At 43.2% G+C, this 16847-nt stretch overlaps 3 protein-coding genes across 3 annotated transcripts in view; 1 reads left to right on the top strand and 2 right to left on the bottom strand.

The window, feature by feature from the left end:
- Positions 1-3362: 3362 nt before the first annotated feature.
- On the top strand, positions 3363-5843 carry LOC136428703 (uncharacterized). The gene has a single exon (XM_066418420.1). It carries the CDS (start codon positions 3380-3382, stop codon positions 5702-5704), a length of 2325 nt encoding a protein of 774 aa, XP_066274517.1. The 5' UTR covers positions 3363-3379; the 3' UTR covers positions 5705-5843.
- Positions 5844-5960: 117 nt separating this feature from the next.
- LOC136428696 (uncharacterized) lies at positions 5961-9947 on the bottom strand. The gene is made up of 3 exons (XM_066418408.1): positions 9653-9947; positions 8154-9278; positions 5961-6874 (listed from the first exon to the last, which is right to left on the bottom strand). The coding sequence occupies exons 2-3, from the start codon at positions 9263-9265 to the stop codon at positions 6622-6624; spliced, it is 1365 nt and encodes a 454-aa protein (XP_066274505.1). The 5' UTR covers positions 9266-9278; positions 9653-9947; the 3' UTR covers positions 5961-6621.
- Positions 9948-12164: 2217 nt separating this feature from the next.
- LOC136423016 (testis-expressed protein 11-like) overlaps positions 12165-16847 on the bottom strand; it is a 30960-nt gene continuing 26277 nt past the window's right edge. Inside the window, exons 30-32 of the mRNA XM_066411006.1 lie at positions 15698-15768; positions 14720-14813; positions 12165-13701 (exon numbers count right to left, since the gene is read on the bottom strand). Coding sequence (XP_066267103.1) covers positions 13630-13701; positions 14720-14813; positions 15698-15768 — 237 coding nt within the window. The 3' untranslated portion in view covers positions 12165-13629. The remainder of the gene's footprint in view (positions 13702-14719; positions 14814-15697; positions 15769-16847) is intronic.

The following is a 16847-nucleotide window of genomic DNA, read 5'->3' as shown; positions in this document are numbered from 1 at the left end:
CAGGTGCCAGTCTGTTGTACTGGACGGATTTACTTCCTCCACTGTGCCCATAACTGCGGGAGTTCCCCAAGGCAGTGTCCTGGGGCCTTTACTTTTTCTGATGTTTATAGATGGCCTTGCATCACATCTAGAGAATGACCTACACCTATTTGCGGATGATTCAACTCTTCACGTCATCATAAAAAATCGTGGCCTAAGGCCCACATGTGCTATGAGCCTCCAACACGACCTGGACAGCATAGACAAGTGGGCCTCTGACTGGTGCATAATATTTAATGCAGGCAAAACTGAGGAGATGATCATAAGCAGAAAACACGAACAGACACACCCTCCTCTTTACTTCATGAATGAAGAGTTGAAACCTACACAGAGCATTACCCTTCTTGGTGTCACCATTACCAATACCTTAACTTGGACTCCATTCATCAAAAACCTTGCCAAGAAGACGGCTAGGAGGTTATACATCCTTGGGCGTACTAGGGACCTCCTTCCTCTTCAGGCTCGGATCACAGTGTACAAGGCGTATATCCGCCCCCTTATGGAATACGCTTCCCCAATATGGAGCGGAGCTGGTACAACAGCTCTCAACCTACTAGACAGACTCCAGAGGAAAGCTGCGCGACAACTCCAAATATGGGACCCGCAAAGAGTAGCAATATTTCCTCTGGACCATAGGAGAAAAGTGGCCAGTCTTAGTACTTTCTACCGGCACTTCTTCCTGCAACCCTCCTAGGAACTCACAGGAATCATGCCGACACTAGCAACTGGTCTCCGAGTGACCCGATCAACCACAAGTGGCCACCCATACCTTGTCAACATCCCTAGATCTAGGACTCAGCTCCACTTGACTTCATACGTACCTAGAACAAGCAGACTATGGAACGCGCTGCCAGCCTCGGTTTTCCCAGTTATCCCAAATATGAACACTTTCAAAACTGCAGTAAACAGAGTTCTCTTAGACCCCTTATAGCTTATCCTATAATAATGGTACTTTTTGTTGTATACTGTAATATTATGATATTGTGATGATGATGATAATGATAATATTGAATCTGAGGTAATGTTAAAGCGGATGACAAAATGTAAATACGAGGCAAGATTGTGATGTGACTCTCTTTTGTGTATTATGCTTATGATGTACGAGCCGCCTATCTTCGTGGAATCGAAGACAACAACAGGCTGCGAACTGATTAAAAAAAACAGCTCCATACTATCAGATGGCAAACAGATATTTCAAGGGACTACTGCATATGACTTGGGGAGACACTATCAAGAGACATTTTTATCTGAAGTTCTTTTCATAATATCTGAGAGTTTTTAATCAACCATGTACAAGGAGTGATGTTTTAATGTAGAATTAGAGCGACCAATCATGCTTAATTACGCTTAATTTTCCTACAACGTTAAACTAAAGTGGACCGGCTACGATTAACAGTGAATCAAAACAGCTAGCTACACCTCGCAGGAAAAGGCATGCAGGCCCTCATTATTCAATAGAGTACAGTACAGTACAGTACAGTACAAACATCAGATTCTTTATTTAGAATTCTGCCTTGGATTTGTCCTGAACCATTCTAGAAATTTAGGGTCTCCCCTACCTCTTGTGTTCTACCAGCAGTTTGATTGTGTTGAGCGCTAGCTCCACTGTGAGGTCTGGATGATGTAGGCAGTCTGTTACAGCTGTGAAAATAATGGCATCACTGTTGTATAACCAAAGGACGTCCCTAACCAAACCACCTGAGTGAAGTGAGGAAAGTCGTGTCAAGTGCCTTTCCCAAGGGCACAACGTCGGGGCGCAAGTTCGGACATATCTGGGGCAGCCCGGGTTCGACCTCTGGTCCCCTTGTTTGGGTGTCGTGTGGCGTAATGGATAGAACATTCGACTGTCATGACAGTCGAATATTCTATCCATTACGCCACACGACGCCACAGACAGGTGTCTTTCCGAACGGCACAACATGTTGGGGACTGCTAGGGATTCAAACCGAGAAACTCTGGCTTCTAAGTCAACAACAACAACCACTAGACCACTTTGCGACCGTCTTTAAAGTCTCAAACAAAATAGGACCCTGCAGCTTCAAAAATTGATTACTATTCCAATGCTAGCGTGAAAATATATCGACTACTTTTGCCCAATATCAGCGCATTGATACGTCGAAATAACATATGGCTGAACAGTGACTTACCTCCCGTCCGCATGTACAATGATTTAAGTTCAGAACACTTCGAAAACGATGAGGAAGTTGACAGACAAAATACCAGGGGTCCGCAGGACTGGACTACATATTTTAGTGACGGAGTTGTCTATTTTCCCGTTACTATGGTACAATAATGTATATGCCGTCCGTACCGTCGAGAAAGCCCGGATACGTCTTTCGCTTGAGGTCGATCAACTACCGAGTCAGTTGCTGGCTGTTTTTTTTTTCTCGCGTGTGTTTTGTACTCAGAAGGTACGTTGTTTGAATGGAATATTTTCAAGCTGTTTTCTGGCCTAGCTCTCAAGTTGTGTCCGCAGTGCCTTGAATCACTCTCCAAGCAGAGGTTGGTGGGGAAGATTGTGACCTTTTATCATATGCTTCGTTTTTGTGGGTGGGGAGAGCGGACACAAAACGGAGCATATGACGAAAAATGTCAAATCTTCCCCACTAACCTCTATTTGGAGAGTACCCTGAATGGTAACACACAACACTGTCTCAAATTTCCGCATTCCTCCTTTGTGACACAGGCATGCCGAACGACATGTCTAAGGTCAGGCGGTTACAGGCCGTTTCGCTACATTATCAGTTCTCTACAGTATGTTTCGCTACATGACAAATCGTTTCACTACACGGTAAAAGTCGTTTCGATACATCGTATAATTCGTTTCGCTACATTTCAATGTTATTTCTCTAAATAGACAAATGTCATTAGAAATCGTTTCAAGGCACTGCGGACACAACTTGAGAGCTAGGCCAGAAAACAGCTTGAAAATATTCCCAACATGTTGTGCCGTTCGGAAAGACACCTGTTTGTGGCGTCGTGTGGCGTAATGGATAGAACATTCGACTGTCATGACGCCCGAACAAGGGGACCAGAGGTCGAATCCGGGCTGCCCCAGACATGTCCGAACTTGCGCCCCGACGTTGTGCCCTTGGGAAAGGCACTTGACACGACTTTCCTCACTTCACTCAAGTGGTTTGGTTAGGGACGTCCTTTGGTTATACAACAGTGATGCCATTATTTTCCCAGCTGTAACAGACTGCCTGCATCATCCAGACTTCACCGTGGAGCTAGCACTCAACACAATGACTATGAGTTGACGCCGCGGTATAACCTTTCGGTGGAGCTGACAAATACCGGGGACAACAAAATTTCTCGCGTAAATCTCGTCGTGATAGTAATGGACGTGTCAGGATACCCACCGCTGTACGACAAACGGTGTGAAACGCCAGTAGTATCCGGCAGGGGACCCGGGAAGGGTCGTATACTGAGTGGTGATGAATACACTGTCACAGCCAACGACAAACCTATCGCAACGTATGACGACATTCTTAAATCCAGTGGATTGTCAGGCCGGAACGCTCGCTTCTACATCAAAGACGGTTGCTCCTGGCGTTTTTTCCGTGCGACGAAACCAACGGGTGATGGATTTCTCTTTACATCGATGTTGAAAGGATCCGGTCAACAAGGCCGAGTCGAGTTTCAATGCCACGACAGAGACTGGAAGAAGAAAGGTGAGGTTACGACCTTGGATCTGTCTCTTGACGACGACTTGCCTCAGTGGATACCGAGTGACGTTTTCAGAGAGAAGGCAAGTGTCAGTTTGTTCATCATTGTAGAGTTGAATGATATGTGGTGCAGTACATCCTGCTGGTTGCAGTGTGGCGCTAATGTCACGTTCCGTGGAGGACCAGTGCGTATCGAGTTGATATTTCAGTACAACATTACAGGATGTCCCGAGGACAGGTACGGGGTGGAATGTGACAAGAAGTGTGTTTGTAAGAACGGGGCTCGTTGCCATGGCTTCAGCGGTGCCTGTGAATGCCGCCCGGGTTGGAGAGGGAGGGCCTGTGATGTCCCCTGGCCTGAGGTCGTCATCACAGCGACACCTGGCGACTCAGTCAGTACCTACATCGGCACCAACCTCGCCCTGACCTGCGTGGCTCCCCACATCCAAGTAGCAAACATGACGTGGCTTTATCAAGCAGGACACGAAGAAATCGACTCTAACATAAGCCAAGGAGTAACACTGAACAATTCCATAAACTTTCAACCAGTTACAGATTCATCCAATGGCAGATATACCTGTATAGTAAAGGATATAGATGGTAAAGATTTCAGTGGAACGTTTGTGATGAACGCTACAGAATGCCTCCCCAACTATCATGGGAACGTTTGCAGCCAAGTGTGTGATTGTCAGTACGGTGGGACGTGTGGCAGGTGGGAGGGTTGCGTGTGCACTACCGGTCGCCATGGAGACAAGTGTGAGGACACCTGCGCACCTGGCAGATTCGGGCTGAACTGCAGCATGACGTGTTACTGTCAGAACGAAGCCTCGTGTGATCCAGTAAATGGTACCTGTATTTGTGCAGCAGGGCAGTCTGGAGAATTTTGTCAAAACATCGCCGAAAATAGGAAAACCGTTTTGATAGTGTTGACCACTGCTCTTCCTTCCATTTTTGTAGTCGGTTGTATCGTTATCATAACTCTAAGAAGACAACAGAATACAGGAAAGTCATCAACAGGAGAGACAAATGTGGACTTAAATGTAGAAACGATGCCTCTCATAGAAATCCTCTCACCGTGGGAAGTGGACAAAGAGGACCTTCATCTCGGAAACATGATCGGTGAGGGAGAGTTCGGCCATGTCGTGCGGGGGAGGCTGCGCATACCCGAGGGCTACCAGGTCTTGGTGGCCGCTAAGAGTATCAGGCCTGACCGCATGACAGCGTCGGTTGTGCGGGACTTCGAACGGGAAATGAGCATACTCGCCAGGATCCACGAGGACAAAGAGGGACATCCCAATGTAGTCAGGTTTTACGGCGCTGTGACGAAGTCCGAGCCCCAGTACATCCTGGTGGAGTACGCGAGCAATGAGGACCTGCGACGTTTCCTGTGGAGTTTGCGAGAAGACTTCAAGATCACGAGACATAAGAGGGTGTTAGAACGACTCGGCTTTGCTGCCGACGTGGCCAGTGGGTTATCGGAGCTGGCACGTCTGAAGATCGTGCACCGGGACATCGCAGCTCGCAACGTCGTCATCAGCGACAGGATGGTGGCCAAGATCGCGGATTTTGGATTGTCGCGTGACGTTTACGTGTCGTCGGCGTACGCGCGCACCAACCAGGGCGGGGAGGATGAGCTGTTGCCGCTGAAGTGGATGGCCGTGGAGTCGTTACGGGACGGCGTGTACACGTGTGAGAGTGACGTGTGGTCGTACGGCGTGCTGCTGTGGGAGATCGCCAGCTTTGGGGAGGAGCCGCGCTATGCTGGCGGTCCGATGCACCCCGACGTGTGCACACTGTTGGAGCTGCTGAGGAAAAATGTCCGTCTGCAGCAGCCGCACAACTGTCCGCAGCACCTGTACCGCATCGTCAGGTCCTGCTGGATAGTCGACCCGTCCAAGCGGCCGACTCCTGAGGAACTGGTGCGAAAGATCAAGGACCTCATGAAGCCTCTGATGCCGCCGAGACATGCTCATCTATTTAATCATGATATTCAATAATAGAGACGTGGGCGATATGAACCCTCCAGTACTTTCTACCACCCGCTTACGCAACGTGACAATAGGAAATTGGCACATAGTCCAGTCGCGAGGCATTAGAATTTTATGTTTTTCCTCCAACCGTGCCAATTTTCTCTAACCCATTATAAAATAAATGAAATGACTCTCTTCGCATGCCTAATGTACCGCAGCCACAGACAGAAAAGAACTCATGTTAACCATTCTAGACCTTTAATAAGCAAAAAGACGGTGGGTAAGTTGGCTTAATAATAATAAGTTTATTGCAAGTTCTTGCCCGTAGGCTAATTGCAAGTACATGTAACATGAAAGGACGGACAGACAATTGATAACAATATAGCATGTGACTTAATAAAAGTTTTATTGCAAGTTCATGCCAGTGGACTTATTGCAAATACATGGAAATACGGAAAACATACATGCGTCAGTGAACTGCGACTGACTATGTTGTAACAATAGACTACTTATACTAAATACGACTGTTGGCTATATCTAGACAAGCTGGGTTTGACTTCTTTTTTGGAGACAATGGAAGACGAAAAGTCCCACTTTTTTCTAGAGTTTATGGGTTCTGTGATTTCAAGAGAAAAGTAGCTTTTTGTTCATCCGTGAATGTGTTAAAGAAGGGGTATTTCGTGGTAACTTGTTTAAACAATTCGGTTCTTTCGTCATGGTTAACTGGACAATTGGAAATAAAATGTGCTTCGTCCTCCATTTTTTAAATAATGACGTGAAACTTTGAGAAGCTGAATCAACACTCAGTAATGACATTCACAGTGGGCGCGATGTTGTGATTTCACTGGTACATAAACATTGATTGTTCAAGTCTGTTGTTCTACAGACCGCTGTAACGCCTCCTGGCGTATCGGCAGAGAGCTGCACCCGGACAGTCCGTGTCTCTACAGACCGCTGTAGCGCCTCCTTGCGTAGCGGCAAAGAGCTGCACCCGGGCAGTCCGTGTCCCCGCTCGCCGCCCCGAGGTCCAGGTGACAGTTCAAGTCGTAACCCTGCCGTATTTTCCCCCTCTCCACCCCGCAGGCGATCAGGTCTTCCCCGGCCTCCAGAGCCGCTGCGGTGGGCGTGGCGTTCTCGAAGTAACCGAGGAAGTTGATTCCGAGGGCGAAGCTGTTACAGCACGGGACATGGGCGCCACTGGAACAAAAATAAATTAAAGTTTATCAAATGTCTGTCGAAGATCAATGGAAGAAACGTATGTTCTTTAAAAGCGCCAAAAATAGTTACTCAAGCAACTGGATAAGATCTTGAAACAGTCAAGACGTTTCAGACAGCATCCGCTATCTTTAAGCTTTCGTCAGTGACTAAGGACAGATCTGGTAGAACTAGGTTTTATACCAAAACTCTGAATAGATATGTTAATGAAGTGAAGACAATTTCAGATGGTTCAATAGAATAGCAGGTTAAGACAAGATGTATGCTAATGAATCAATTAGCACCTGTTGTTTTAGAAGCTAATGTTGCTCGTCGGGGGGGGGGGGGGAGCGCGTTGTCCCAAGTGGCTGAAAGTTGGATGCGTAGACCTCCTTTCCTGTTGAGGGCGGGGTTGTACATTTATCCAGTTGCTTGAGTAACTATTTTTGGCGTATCTTATTACCTGGATGTCTAACCTTCATCAACGTTCTTTAAAAGCATTCACCAAATAATTATGCAAATGACTTCCACCTTTATATTATCAATGCTTCGCCATGTACACCTTTAACTAACTCACACATGTCACAATATTGACAGTCCAATAATTTACCACTTAGAAGAATTATGGCACTTTTTGCATTAATTATGCAAATTAGGAATTTATTTGCATAATCGGTAAAAGACCAGAATACAATGATGTGTTCATCAAAACTTCAAAAACCTTTAAATTTGCTGGATCAATTAGACTTACTTGTGGAGTGAAAGCTATTGGTGTTTACAGCTTTAAAAAAATCTGATAGCATAACGTCCCTCTATAATTAGCTGAACTTGTAGAAAATTAGCGAAGAGCTTTTGCAAAGAGTTCCATATTCGATACTGTTGTAGCTAGTAAACCATAGTAAAATATCAAACTCTGATTTTCGATAGAATTCTTTCGGAACAACATCCACAAGTATTCAACTGACCCAGTCCTGTCCTCTCTTGGTATGCACTTTATGCATTATTTTTGTGAAATGCGATTAAATCAACAACAACAAAAAAACTAACTAAAAAGACATTCGCAAGTATTCAACTGACCTGTAGACCCAGTGTTATAATCTTCTGGTTTTCTCTTTATGTATCATTTTGTGGAAAAAAAAATTGAAAAAAAATTGCAAGTATTCAACTTACCTATAGTCCCAGCCTTAAACTCGATTAATTTTCCTTTTATGTATTATTTTTGTCAAATGCAATATCAAAAAAATACTGAAAAAACATTCGCAAAAACTAGTATTTAACTGACCTGTAGTCCCAGCCACGTCCCTCATACACGTTGCCAAATCCGTCGATGAGGAAGTTGTAACCGATGTCGTCGAAGCCTCTGTCGAAGTGGTCTTCTTGGATTTCCTGCACTCTCTCCCTGTAGTCCGCGCGGCTGGAGTAACTCCATGTGAATAGGTGTCTGAAGTAACCGTCACTGTGATGAACGACAACCTTGCTAGGAGGACGAGCGAACGACGTGCGTTTCTTGGCCGGCTTGGCACCCCAGCCTCTCCGACTGACCATTTTCAGTTTACCGCATCTTGACGGCGGAGGAGACGTTGCTTTCGGAGTGGTCGTTGCGAGTGGAGTAGAAGATTCAGTTGTAGAAGGCATCTTGGTTGTAGGAGCTGGGGTTGTGTTGTCTGGTAGACAGCACCGCTTGTTTTTGTCGCTAGGCCCCGTACAGCTACCGCCTCCCTCGCGGTATCCCCTCGGGCAGGATCGCGCGTCGCCCCGACAGATTCCTCCCTTCTCTCGGCACAGGGGTTCCTCGTGCGGCAGGCAGCAGACGCGGCCCGGGCGGTCAGCGCAAAGCCCCCCGTGGAAGACGTAGCGTCCGGGGCAGGAGTAGCTACGCTCTTCGCAGTACCCTCCCCGCTCTTCGCAACCGGAGTCTTCGGTCGGAGGCGTCGGGGATGCCGCCGTGGCGTCGGCGGGAGGGGGCGATGGGGATGCCGACGGGGCGGGGGAAGGACTCGGTGGCGGAGTGGCCGGGCTTGGACTGGTGGGGGAAGTTGTATTTTGAGTCGTCGTTGTCGGATTTGGGGTTGTAGTAGCTGGTGGCGTCGTTGGCGCAGTGGTTGTAGGCGCGCTGGTTGTAGTGGTGGTTGTAGTGGTTGTAGACCGAGGCGTTGTAGCTTCAGGCTGCAGACACAGCGTCACACAGGTGGACGAGCAGTGGAAACGGTAACCGCAGGCGGCGCACTCCGGCCGGGTGCATCTGCCGCCGCACCGCGAGGCGTGCGCACAGTACGGGCAGTACGGACACACCCTCCGCCCGCCCTGAGCCAAGTCGGACAGAGCTCTCTGTAGGAAGCTCTGGCCAAGAACACACGCTGGGACGACAAGTACTAGAAGACACAATACCCTCATGGTGAGGAGTTATCTGTGGAAAAAGAAGATATAGACAGAAAATAGATTAGTATTTGTTACTTCATTGTCAAAGATGCCATTCAAATATTACGACAGAATGTTTCAGTTTACTAAGAGACACAATACCCTCATGGTGGCCTTTTTTTACCTGTGGAAAAAAAAGAAGATATCAGAAAACAGATTGTTACTTCATCGCCAAAGGCATTAAAAGACAATCAAATATTATCAATTATTTATTTATCAATTATTTATTTAGTAATTACAAATATCATTAATTATTAATCAAATATCATTAATTTGCCACAAGCTATGAAGATGATGATCAAATATTATGACTGTCACAGAACGTCTCAGTTTATAACGTAAGCAGCTGCAGTGGCCTTTTACCTTCCTTGGCGTTGTTGTGGTAAGAAAAAAAACTCACAAGCCGTCTTAGTAGAGTCCTTAGCGGGGGTTTGCATCCAACAGCCAGCTGCCCTGAACACAGCTTCTCCAGCCAAACGCACGCATTGCCCTTTTATATCCACCCATTTCCTGTTGTTGTACCGCTACTGCGATAAGAAATGACCGCATCATCAAAAACTTAGATTTTGACAGAAACCAGGACACAACAGGAAGTTCAAGTCAACTTATCGTTCAGCTTCCGGTGCTCTCCTTGGACACGTAGCAGCAGCTCCTGTATTAGCCTCCATAGCAGACTCTCTAGGCGTTTTGGGGGCTTACATGAAGAAGAAGAAGAAGAACTTTTTTTCGCGACTATTGTAGCAGGTACAAAGTATGGCAACAACAGTAAACATAGAACAAGACAACAAAATGACTATCTCAGGTTTTACATGATTCAAGTTGGGCTAATTTTGATTATCATTATTTTTTCTAATAACAAAACAATCTTTTATATATTTTCACTTTTAACACTGTATGGGCTGTTGCATTTAAATATATAGTCAAATCTATCTGTGGCATTGAGTGTCTTACAATCTGAAGTACTTGAATTGAGGGAGGTGAATAACTCATATGTAGCTATACTTATGATACACTTTCTGCTGATGACTTCTTTTTGTATTGGGTCGTTTGTGCAGCCAGCCTGTAACCCTTAGGCCCGTAACCATCATACTGGGCTTAATGGTTACGATGGTTACGGACTGGCTACACAAACTACACAGTGCAAAAAGAAGTCATCAGCAAAAAGTGTATCATAAGCCACCAAAAAAGGCCCGGAGAGCCTTCTATGGAGGATATCCCTGCATTGTATTGTGACCATATATATATATGGCCTCCGTCGGTCAGTATTGACCATCGTAAAATCCTATGCCTAATTCACAACAGCCCTACAGCATCGACTATGGCTAAACAGCCCAATACGAGAATGGCAGTCTCTGCCACAAAAATCACATCTGTAAGCGGACTCAGTTCTGTTGCAAAGCTATTTTCTGCGGATCCGCTTTTCTTCTGCGCTGTGCATCAGTCTGGTTTCTCTTGTATTGTGACCACGTCTGCTAAAACCAACTTCCTTTCCCCTTCCATATACGATACGGTCCCACTCTGTCGTCGACATCAGATTAGCGCTTGGCAAAGTTCAATGGGCATGCTGCCAAGGAACAACGGGGGCGTTTAGATGGTGTCATTGGCAAACAAATCTCTAGGGGCAAACCAAAAATTAGAAATGAAAAATCAAATACCGGGAACGGACATTAAAAGCACCCTTAGAGGTTTGAATTTTTTTTTCACAGTCCCGTCATGAAATTACCCAACACTCTATCAAGTCAAAATGCCACAGGACGAAGCTACGCGGCGTGGCTACATCAGGAAGCTACACGTTGCTTGTGGCGTTACAGATTTCCGCGGAGTATGCGGGCATACGTGTCCTTGGACAATAGCAATGCTATAACAGCTAACACATAAGCGTGCTGGCAGAGTTCCATCCACTTTGAAGGCCCCTTTTTGCACGATGACAGATGGGTCGCATTTGTACTTTGTTTCAAACCCTTCAATGCTACACCGCCAAGGGTTAAGTATACTTGTTTTGTGCATAATTGTTTTGTGTGTGTGTGTGTGTGTGTGTGTGTGCGCGCGCGCGCGCGTGTGTGTGTGCGCGCGCGCGCGGGCGTGCATGTGTGTGTGCGTGTATTGTACATGTTTGTGTTTCTGATTGGCAGTTTCTGTATTTTAACAACTCTTACAGGGTTTCGTCAGTGGGGGAAGCAGAAGCGATGATGCTAGCCCACCGATTGAGCCAGTGTCATCATAATCGCCAAAAATAGTTACTCAAGCAACTGGATAAAATTTTGAAACAGGCGTTTCAGACAGCATCCGCTATCTTTCGTCAGTGACTAAAGAAAGATCTGGTAGAAGTAGGTTTTTACCAAACCTCTGAATAGATATGTTAATGAAGTAAAGACAATTTCAGATGGCTCAATAGAATGCATGTAGTAAGTTAAGACAAGGTTGTATGCTAATGAATCAATTGTAGCTCCTGTTGTTTTAGGAGCTAATGTTGTTCGTGGGGGGGGGGGGGGGGGGGTAGCGCGTTGTCAAAAGTGCCTTAAAGTCTGACTGTTTCAAAATTTTAGCCAGTTGCTTGAGTAACTATTTTGGTATATCTTATTACCTGGATGTCTAACCTTCATCAACGCATCATCATAATCCTCTATTTCCCGCATCTGCAGTCATAGAAACGCCATGCGGCTGCATTCGCCAAAATATGAATACAATGTTATATTTCTAGGACGCTTAAATAGAATGTTATATTGTACATTTTCCTATGACACTACCAAGTTACTACAAATCATTGTAACACAAAGTTATATATATATATATACTAGTATAAGGAATAAATGTGATTATATAACATCCACACAGGTACTTAGTGTAACACGTTTCTTTAATGACCAATACACAATCACAGCCAATAGCATTTTATTTGTTACTTTAGAGTCAAATATCTTTATTCAATTCTGCTTATACATTAGCACTATGAAATGTAGAGGCATTCTATAGAATATGCATTTGATTACTTGATACATATATTACATCCTTGAAGACATTGGTAAAGGCTTCCGAAAATAATTTCATCAGGTTGGTATAATATAGGATATAGGAGGTTCTTTGTACACAACCAGGTATTGATCTCACCTGCTAACGTTTTGATGTCTATCAGACACCTTCTTCAGAGCTTCTGACTGGGAGTATTGCTTCTCAATGCTATAAGTAGCCAATGTAGGTGGCGCTTTTGCGGTGAGAACACTGTCCCAAACATGGCTAAGTTTGTATCCACCTACATCGGCTACTTATAGCGGTGAGAAGCAGTACTCCAGTCAGAAGCTCTGATGAAGGTGTTTGACAGACACCGAAACGTTAGCAGGTGAGATTACTTGGTTGTGTAAAAAGAATCTCCTATACCCTTTATTCTACCAATTGCAACCTGATGAAATTATTTTTGGATCCTTGAAGGCTGTGTGCAACATATTGTGAACAATGAAGTAATAACTCCTTTTGTTAACAGGAATTGGTATACAAATATTTGCATTCATATAGTCACAACTCAACGCCTTACATAAAACTTTAAACATTTTGATTTACAACATGAAGTGCAACAACAAAGTCTAGTGGGGCTGCAACAATTTTCAATGTCCATTGCTTAATTCTTAAGCACTTTAAAGAATCTTTCATGTCTTAAGATTGAGATATCAACTTGCAAAAATATGGAAAAAAATTGCATACTTAACAATTTCTTTCATAATATCAACTGTAACTGGTTCCAGTTAACCATGATATGCATGCGCCAAAAATAGTTACTCAAGAAACGGGATAAAATTTTGAAACAGTCAGACGTTTCAGACAGCATCCGCTATCTTTCGTCTGGTTCTACCAGATCTTTCCTTAGTCACTGACGAAAGACAGCGGATGCTGTCTGAAAAGTCTGTTTCAAAATTTTATCCAGTTGCTTGAGTAACTATTTTTGGCGTATCTTATTACCTGGATGTCTAACCTTCATCAACGCATGATATGCAAAGTAGGCAGGACAGTATCTTTTATTTCAAAATTACTTATCTGCATCGATTAGGCCACACCAATTTATTTCTTGGTTAACGGAATTTTAAAAAAAATGCTAGATTGGAAAATCAACATGAAAACAGAATCTCACAGGGAAGTTTTTAATTTGGTGCACACAGTTTTAGGGAGTGAACAGGGTCAGGTGCAAGTTTTCACCCCAGCCTTCTGTTTTAATGATGTCCTCATGCTTAAATCTCACCAAAAAAATCTGTTAACCAAGAAATTAGATTGGTGTGGCCTTAGTGTACATACTAACAAGAAGCTGCTTTGCCTTTCATGGAAGTAGGCTTGTCAAAGCTTGTGACTTTTGGTCACTCTTCTTTGCTGGACCGTACTTTCTGTGCTTCAATCTTCGCTAAGACCTCCCCATAGACTGCAGTCATCTGCGGCAAAACATATGAACCTTTGTTTATTCATGATAAGCTCAAATTGGCACACAGGCCGCTTTTCATTGAGGTCATGAGGGAAGAGGTAAGGGTCAGATACAATATAACAGAGATACACAGTGATTTGAGTCCTAATAACGCTATCAACATATATCATTACATATTTATGGTACAACAATATATAATCTTTTAAAGTTTGAGTTAAATCTCATTGCAAATGTTAGAATGAAAAATGATTTTTGATGAAATATCCTTTCAACACAACTTCATTTTTACATACATACTCTCCAAAGAAATCTTTAATTCACAAAAATGTTTTTATGGACTTCAACGCAAACTGATTTGCACTGTAAAAGTACTGTTAAAAACTACACTCTTAACCTTCTCCCTGCTGCCTAACTCTGTAACCAATGGAGAATTGTCAGTGTGCTAAAGGTTAAATACAACATTGTAAAAGAAATAGAATTGAGTGAGACAGTGGTAATGTTACCGCATCAGAAATAAGTCTTTGTTTCTAAGTGTTACCAGTACTTTTTAAACATTTTATAATCTTCATTGACAATACAAAGGCATATACAGTGTAACACATAGAACAAGTAATGTACAAATATAGTGATTGATAAATAAAAGGCTCAAGTGTTACCAGTACAGGAAAATGACAAGAATAGGGATTTCTACAGTCTAGCATGGACTTGTTCCACAATAGTGCCCCCTATCAGACTAGTAGGCCAACATCCTTCAGACTACCAGTCTGACTTAGTTGGACTATGGTCATAAGCAATGGACTACCAGTCTGTTCCACTCAGACTAGTAGGCTCGACAACTTTCAAAGTCAAATATCTCGACATCCGTATGTGATATGACCAAAATAAAAATGCCATAGTGTAGAGGAGAAAATGCCCTTTCCAATGACATATAAAACTTTGCTGTTCTGTAAGAAATAAAAATTCTAGGAATTTGGAATTAAGCCACAATTTGGAAAGTGACTTTCCAAATTTAAAGTGACCAGTGTTACCTGGGTGTCGTAGTGTGTCCGTAGACTTGAGAGGTGCTTGAGCAACTTCATGCTCATCCCACACCAATGCTCAGCATCTACATAGTGGCCAGCACTGTGGAGATCAGAGCAACAAGCTAGTTGGGCAGCCTTGGCCGTCTCATGTATGTACACTCAGCACAAAAAGTTTGGAAACTTAACTTTGGTCGATCATATCTCCGTTGTTTCTTGATCAATTTCAATGATTTATGTATAATTGAAAAGCTTGTGTGATTTCTTTTCCCATGATACCAAACTTATTATGATTGTAAATTAATGGAACAAGCACCAGACCTGGGTATGGCGCTGAGCTGAGTATTTGACACTAGCATGGAAATTTTGGGCACTTCTTTTCTACAACCCACTCGCGTAAGCAGGCCTGGCGCTCGCTTCATGAGATTGCAAGTATAATGAGATAGGTATCATAGGAAAGGAAATTGCATGAGCTTTCCAACAATATATAATGCATTGAAATTGATCAAGAAACAACAGAGATACGATCGACTAAAGTTAAGTTTCCAAACTTTTTGTGCTGAGTGTATTACTTTATATGTTTCAGCCAAACAAATAAATAAATGAATAAACAGAGCCGATTCGGACAAGGTATAAAAAGCAAAACAATTTGCCATATCTGTTTACAAAGTAACATTATGTTTTGTTGGAAATATTCTGGAATTGCTCTAAGACTTACTTTTTCTGTAATAAAATTCTGCAAAACAATAATGGCCTTGCTGTTAAAATAGTAAAGCTTATACTATCATTGGTTTTGGAATGGAATTAAATGAGAAGAGATATCTTTCTAGCCTTTGTAATACGTCTAGTCTTTTTTTACTTAACAAAAAAAATAGAGAACAGTGCAATGTACCTGAAAGTTAAAATACACAATGTCATGTAAACTTACAAACCTATTAGTAAGTGGATACCACAAAGTTATGAATATACACATGTAAACATACAAACCTAAGTAAATGGATGCCACAATTCCAAGCTTTGGTCATCAACCACAAAATCTCCATCTCGGGATAACAGCCCTAATGAAAGCCAGCAAAACGTGTTTAAGATTGAGTATACTAGGCCTACTATGACTTCTTGCAATACATGTATAATAAAAACAATTAGAAACATCCAGTGTTTCACTGCTAAGTTTGAGTTCTTAATTTTCCATATGTAGGTGACTGTGAGGCCGAATCAACAGCACATGTAGTTAAGAGTTGGACCTGAGGCATAGAATGCAAAAATACATTATGAGCCAAGATGGTGTAATGGCAAATTACAATTGTTACAAGACAATGGGTGATTATAGACATGTTGTAGGGACGTAGTATTACACATTCAATGATAACATGATTGATAATATATTATGATAATGTTAATAATAATCTTTATTGCATGTTCGTTCCCCAGAGGGATAAATGCATGTAGGAAGCCACAGGGGGCATCCATGGGGTAATTGAAAGAATAGAATAATAAGAATAACGTTAACATTAACGTCTAATATATATAATCAGGGCTCCAGACTAACTTTTAGGTCTAGGAGCACTGTGCCCCTAACCCAAAAAAGTTAGGGGCACCAGCAAAAATCTAGGAGCACCACTACAAAAAGTTGGAAGAACAGAAAAGTCTTGGCCATACCAAGTAATACTCCTATCAATCAATGTTAACAACCTTGAATAAAGTATTTGAATAGATCATAAAATAACTGGCAATGTGTGGTATATAATCTAGTTGGTTCTTGGGGAAGAATGATATCTGTGTAGAGGGATTTTAGAAAAATTGGGCATAGGTTCCCCGGCTGGCCCCTATTCGGGGGCCACGGTGCCTTAAGTTCAACAAGTTGAAAAAAACACAATGGTATTTTCAACTTGGAACAAGGCAAGCAATGATTCACATGACCATTTGCGATGACATTAAAAATTACATAAGCTTGAGTGATGTATTGAGATTTTCGAAAAAAATTGGGCATAGGTTCCCCAGCTGGCCCCTATCCGGGGGCCACGGTGCCTCAAGTTCAACAAGTTGAAAAATACACAATGGTATTTTCAACTTGGAACAAGGCAAGTAAAGATTCACATATCCTTGAATGACCACCCTCTGTCTACAAACAATCAAA

Source organism: Branchiostoma lanceolatum, chromosome 1 (assembly GCF_035083965.1).
Source record: "Branchiostoma lanceolatum isolate klBraLanc5 chromosome 1, klBraLanc5.hap2, whole genome shotgun sequence".
Lineage (NCBI taxonomy): Eukaryota > Metazoa > Chordata > Leptocardii > Amphioxiformes > Branchiostomatidae > Branchiostoma > Branchiostoma lanceolatum.
Note: the sequence above shows the minus strand (reverse complement) of the source record. Positions and strands in the feature narration are given on the sequence as shown.